The sequence below is a fragment of the Halictus rubicundus genome, unplaced genomic scaffold, assembly GCF_050948215.1.
Source record: "Halictus rubicundus isolate RS-2024b unplaced genomic scaffold, iyHalRubi1_principal scaffold0071, whole genome shotgun sequence".
Lineage (NCBI taxonomy): Eukaryota > Metazoa > Arthropoda > Insecta > Hymenoptera > Halictidae > Halictus > Halictus rubicundus.
In genome coordinates, this window is record NW_027488612.1 from 756,939 (window position 1) to 763,537 (window position 6,599).

General features: G+C 39.7%; 1 protein-coding gene across 1 annotated transcript; it reads right to left on the reverse strand.

The window, feature by feature from the left end:
• Positions 1 to 1,394: 1,394 nt before the first annotated feature.
• Positions 1,395 to 4,706, reverse strand: LOC143363606 (uncharacterized). The gene has a single exon (XM_076804170.1). The coding sequence runs from the start codon at positions 4,704 to 4,706 to the stop codon at positions 1,395 to 1,397; it is 3,312 nt and encodes a 1,103-aa protein (XP_076660285.1).
• Positions 4,707 to 6,599: the final 1,893 nt, after the last annotated feature.

The window sequence follows — 6,599 nt, forward strand, 5'->3', positions numbered from 1 at the left end:
ATAAATTAGGGAGGAAATGAGAAGAACTCTGAATAAATAACACGCAGCAAAGTATTGGTTTTTGTCCAATTGAAAGAAAAGGGCTACATACTACCACTATTTTTAAAGTGGGGTATCAGGTACAAATAAGCCTTAGCCATTCCTCTTTATTGTAACGTACATGAGGATGTATTTCCGTTTATAGTTACTTGATTGAAAACCATCATGAAGAGGGGAGACTTTTGTGTTGTCGACAGAGGTTTTCGAGATGTTACATCTCATTTAACAGGTCTTGGTTTTAGAGTTCTCATGCCTGCTTTAAAAGGTAATCGTTCTCAACTTTCGACGAAAGTGTCGAATTATTCCCGAAAAGTCACGAAAATTCATTGGGTTGTAGAGGCAATGTATAGTATACAAGGTCAAAAGTACCAGCTTCCACACAAACAAGTAGACAACGAAACCTTTCCAGAAATTGGACATAATTGGAACTGCAAAACGACTCCATTTCAAACAGTATCCTCGGTAGATACTCTGGATTTTCCGGAAATGACAGAAGTAGATTTAAAAATTCTTTTCACGGAATCTTACCAATTTTCGCAAGCAATTTCTACATCTGGCGGAAATCGTGGACGAACACAATAATATAAATATTAATTTATTACCTAATCCAAGAAAATAATATCATTAAATTCGAAGTCAAATCGGAGTAATATAAATAAAAGTTAGTTAAAAATGTTACCTCAATATTTTTTAAAAACATTTAAAAAATATTGTTAAAATCACATGAATAAACCATGTAATAAAAAATTGAAAAAATAAAGAGGATGTATGGAAAAAAAAAACTTTACCCTCGACGGGATTCGAACCCAGCGTTTCCGCTCCGTAGTCCGACACCTTGACTGCTTTTTTTTTTTTTTTTTTTAACAAAGCGTTTATTGTGCCAAAATAACAAACAAAGAGAAACATATATACATATTTACAATGCGGAACAATAAACTTAAACGCTAAAAAAAAGTATAACAGTAAGGATAACTTTATATACTAAACTAAAGGACCGGCAGTCCGGTCACGCGCTGTTTATGGGGTTTGACATTTCTTTTATTGCACTTATTGCACGTGTGATGCTTATTCCTTAAGTCTAAATTTTCTTACAAACTAGCGGGGTTGATTATGTACAGCAGGGCACAAGAACTGTACATAGGTCTTTGGTTTGTGGTTTGTGTGTATACGGGTTATTAAGGTACTGAATTGCACTTTTCTGTGTAGTTACTGAAATAATTAATACACTAGTTGTTGAACCTGAGCCAGGTCTGATCTTAAACTTAGCTTAACTTAACTTATTCTTACAGTTAATGCTATTAGATACACGGTTGCTTATTCTGCGGGGCTTTGGCTTAGCTATTGCACTTAATTAATTATGTTGGTTCGTCCAGCCACCAGTATTTGTCTGTGTTTTTTCTGTGATCGTCTTCTGTATCGTATTGTGTAAGTTTGTGTCTGAATCGCATGTCTGGGTCGTCGATACTACAGTTATTGTTGTATGTTATTGTTTTGTTGTAGTTTTTTCGGTTATGGTGATATAATATTGGGTGGCCGAGTGTGTTTTGTATTAGTCCTGCTTTATCTAAGTGTATGAATGCTTCTGGCGGTATGTACCCTGTGTGTCTCGTGATTTCGTGGTATAGGGGGTTGGGATATGTTGAACTAAATATTAGACTGTTGTTTTGTATTCTGCGTGTATTCGCCCAATGGTTCCTGGCTAGTTTTATCATGTGTATGTCAATTCTTGGTATTTGAGCTTTGAGCAAAAGGTTGTGGTTGCTAATATATTTTGTATAATTAGACTCGGGTGTTCTGTAGACATTAAGGCAGGCTCTCAAACATTTTCTCTCTAGGAGACGGATTTTCTCCATGGTACTGGCGCTTATGTTAAACCAAATGGGGAAACCGTAAAAAATTATTGGTTTAATTAGCATTTTATAACAGAGAATTTTGACTGATGAATCGAGGTCTTTCGAGTGAAAAAGCCTTTTGTTCGCCGCGAAGGCTTTTTGCGCTTTGCTAATTTGTATATTTACATGCTCGTTATAATTTAGCTTAAAATCTAGGTGTACGCCTAAATAACGCACAACCTTTTTGTGGGGGATTATGATGTTGGCGTCCCTGTTGTCTCGTATGTGGAAGTGTCTGGCGTTTTTTCGTACGTCTCTGTTTGCGTCTGAGATTTGTGAAATATATGGTCTGAAAAGGATCGTCTCGCATTTGTTTGTGTTTATTTTTAGTTTCCAAGAGTCGAAGTAGTCCTGTATTTTGTCAAATAGGTTTTGTAGTTTAGTTTGTAGTTTGGAGGGTTTGTTGTCGCTAATATATATCAGTAGGTCGTCTGCGTATGCTATTGCTCCCCTTTGGTTGTCGTTATTTAGGTCGTACATATTTAGTAGGTCGCTCATGTATAGGCTAAACAGGATGGGGGAGTTGACCGCCCCTTGTTGAAGTCCGTTGCTGACCTCGAATTTCCTTGGGGAAGTGTTTGGGCCCTCTACTACCTGAAATTTCTTTCCGTGCACCATGTTCCATAAAATTTTTATTAGGTGTTTCGGGAAATTTTTCTTTAGAAGCTTGTAAAAGAGACCATCCAGCCATACCGTGTCAAACGCTTTCTCGAGGTCAATGAACACTGCTCCTACGCAATCGCCCGCGTTTCTCGCCCAGCAGATGTCAGATGTGAATTTTGTTATAGCATGCACCGTTGAGTGATTTCTTCTAAAACCGAATTGAGTTTCGGGGATCAGCTTTCTCTCTGCGCAGACTGCCTCTATTGCGTTGTTGATTGTGATTTCGAATATCTTGCTTATGTTCGGCAGGAGACTTATTGGGCGGTAGCTGGCGGGGATGCTTTCGTTTTTGTCTTTTTTTTTTAGGCAGATTGTTTTTGCCGTTTTCCAGGCTGCCGGGAAATGTGCTGAATTGAGGCAGTTGTTGAAGATTATGGTATAGTTGTATATGAACCGTGGGGGTAGATGTTTCAGAATAATGTTTGGAATGTTGTCGAAGCTTGAGGATTTTTTATTGTTAAGTTTTCTTAATATTATGTTGAGTTCGTATGTGGAGGTGAAGAAGTCTGTCGGAGTTTCGTCTGTGTTTGGGTTGTCTGCTTTGTTTGTGTCAGAGAAGTTGCACACCGTTATGTTGTTTCGTCTGTCCTCGTCCATTTCTGTTCTTAAGGTGTTTATTTTTTGCGTAATTATGTCTGATAGTTGTGGTTTACCCATGCTGTTGTTCTGTGTGTGTGCATTCTCGAAATGTGCCCCTAGTACGTTCAGTTTGTCTTTTATGTCCGTGATTAGTAGGTTGCCATCGTCGTCAGTTTGTGTGTTTACGCTGTCTATATTTGCCTTTGCTAATAAGTCTGAGTTGCTGTTGTGTATTTTTAGGGTGTTTATGGTGCTTTGTCTTTTTGCGCGGAATATCGTGTTTATTGATGGGAATAAATCATTTGAGTTGTGTTTCGAAATGTTGCTTATTTTTTTTCTCCAGTAATCACTTACAGATCTCTGGAATGCTTTTTTTATTTCTTTTCTGATTATTTTTAGAGTGTATTTGGTTAGTGCTATTCGTGTGTCGTTCACTGCTGTGTAATTGGTGATTGCTGTCAATCTGTTCAGTCTCGTGATTAGCGTACTTTTTAGTTTTTTTAGGTTTTTTATGGTCGGTGTGATATATCTGTCTGTCGAGTTGTAGTCGTTTGGGATGCGCGGTATTGTGTTGTCTATGGCGGAGTTGATGCTTGTGTTTAGTTTATCTGTGTAGTTGTCAATTTCTTCTATTGTTAGGTTTCTTGTGTTTGGTATTATTGTGTTGTCGATGGTTAATAGGTTTGTTTGGAAGTCGAGCCAGTTGACTTTGTTGAAGTTGTATTTCTTGGTATGGGTTGGTTCGTCTATTATTAAAGGTTCGTCAGCGTCTAGAGTGATTGTCATTTCTGTAGCTCTGTGGTCGCTGTCATAGTCACGTGTGTGAAGACTTCCGGGTGCGGGGAGTCTGTGGAATTTGATTCTATTGTCTGTCAAGCAAATGTCTATGAATGATCCACTGATTGGGAAGGATGGTAAAAGTGTGTTCAGAAGAGTTACTCTGTACTGAATTAAGTTATGGTGCAGCCATTTGTTTAGGGTGGTGCCTCTGTTGTTGTTTGTGGTGTTGTGCCAGTCGGTGTGTTTTGCATTTAAGTCTCCTGCCAGTAGGTAATAGTTGTTTAATTTGTGTAGCTCTAATTTATCGAATATAGTATTAAGGTCTGATGTAAATTCTTTTTTATTGCTGCTGGGGGCGTATGCTGCTATTAGGAACAGGTTTTTTTGCTGGACTTTGATTTTTATTATTGTTGTCTCGAGCGTTGTGTTGAGGTTAGTATCTGACTGGATGGTTTTGAATTTAATTTTGCGCTTGATCAGGATTGCGGTTCCCCCACCCTGTTTGGAGTTTGGCCTATCGTTTCTTATCATTACGTAGTTCTTAAAGCTAACGCGATGTCTGTCGTTCAATTTGGTTTCGCACAGAAGGACCGCATCCGGTTCGTGTGCGTTAAGGTAGTCAGTGAGGGCTGCCCTTTTTTCATTGGAGATGAGTGAGTTTACGTTTATTTCTGTTATTTTTAGTGCTTGGAATGTGTTGGTGTTTGGGGTGGTTGTTGCGTCTGTAGAGTTAGATACTGTATTGTTAGCCATTTAGGACTCTAGGTCTAAAGCTTGCGCTATTATATTGATTTTATTGCTGTTATCCTGTATTAGTGATCGCAAATGTGCTGTTTGTGTGTTGACTGCTGCATCGATTATTGTTTTTATTTGTTCTAGTAATGTGTTTTGTGTTTGTTGGGTGAGAGCGTTGTCTGTGCTGTGTGTTTGCGCTGTGTGTGTTTGTGAGTGTGGTTTTTTCGGGGTGGTGTTCGCTGCTATGGCGCTGAATGAGACACCAGCTTTTACAAAATTTGATTTTATGATTTGCTTTTTTTCATTTGCTATTTTTGACGCCTCTTTTTTTGCCGCGATAAACTCTTTTATCTCTTTTAGCTTGGGGCAGCCTCTGTATGAGGCGGGGTGTCCGTGATTTTTGCAGTTAACGCAGTAAGGGGGTGTCTCTGCTTTTTCGGTGGAAGAAGCGGATGATCTCTGGCACTCGCCCTGGTTGTGTGTTTTGTCGCATTTTACGCACCTGTAGTTGAGGTTGCAGTTTGATGCTGCATGCCCTATACGCTGGCATCTTTTGCATTGGATGCGGTCCTTCTTTACTAATTTCTCCCATTTTACACACGTGTGTAGAATGGTTTTAACCTGGCTCAGGTTCGATAATATGCTATTCGCTGCTAGTTGTACTATGAAAATAGGAAGGGATCTGCCTTCGTCCGATGCTCTTTTTGTCGTGAATCTTTTTACTGAGAGGAATGTGACATCAGGTATATTTCTATTAACTAAATCATCTAATATTTCGGCGGGCTCGAAATTGCCTTCAATGTTTTTTAATAGGATTGTGATGTTTTTGTTTGATTTGGGGGTGTAAGTGAAAAACTGTATTTGTAGCTGTTTTAATGAATCGCATGCGATTTTGTGGTTGTCTAGAGTGTGAGTTTGTAGTGTATGTTTGTTGTTATTTATTCTTTTTACTGTGAAGTTTGTTATTTTTTGTTTTAGGGATGCTATTATAGGTTTTATTGTGTCTGTGAAAATTGTGATTGGGGGAGGTTTATGGCTACGCTCGCTGTCGATTATTGATGTGTTTACGTGTGTTGGCGGCGATTGTGTTTCGGTACCTGTGTTTGGTGCCGGTTGGGGTGGCCTGGGGTCGTGTTTGCCTGCTGTATGCTGCTTCAGCCCTTGGTTCGGCTGTTGGGATGTTTGTTGATGCGCCTGGTTTTTATCGTTGGTGGTCCCTGCCGTCGTTGCCGTTTCCGCTGACCTTGGGACATCTGGAGGTTGCTTTCGCTCCTGGTTTTGTTCCTTCGTCGTGTGTTTTGTTTCCTTTTCTGATTTTTTTATGGTTTTATGCGCATCCGTGCTTGGGCAGGGTCTTTTATGTCCTGCGACGGTGCCGTCCTTTTGTCTCTTGGTGACGCTTGGTTCAGGTAAAGCCGGGTATGGGTTGGGTTCAATGTCGGCTTCTAATGCTGCAAATTTGTTCGCATCTGCGAATCTGCTGTGTGTTGCGGTATTGTTCTTGTTGCGCTCTTCCTCTAGCTGTTTCGTGAGGTTTGCGATTGTCGCATTTAGGTTTTCTATTAATTTTAGTAAGTGGTCCATTTGGCTGCTTTGGTGGTTTGATGCTGGTACTTCGGTTTTTTGTGTTTGCGTGGTGGTCAGCGATTTTTTTATTTTGCCCATTTCTAAGCTGATGGGTGTTGACTTTAACTGTGTTGTTTTTCTTTTTGCTATATTTGGGGCTGGATTGAGGCGTCTCTGCGATCTGATGTTTTTATTGAGCTGTTTTAATAGTAATGTTGTTTGCGGGTCTTTTATTATGCTGTCTGGGAAGCAGCATTTTGATTTGCGTGTGTCTGCTCTGTCCTGGTGGGCTATCTTGATTGTGTCTAGTGCGTACCTCTTGGAATATGATGTGACTTCGTCTGT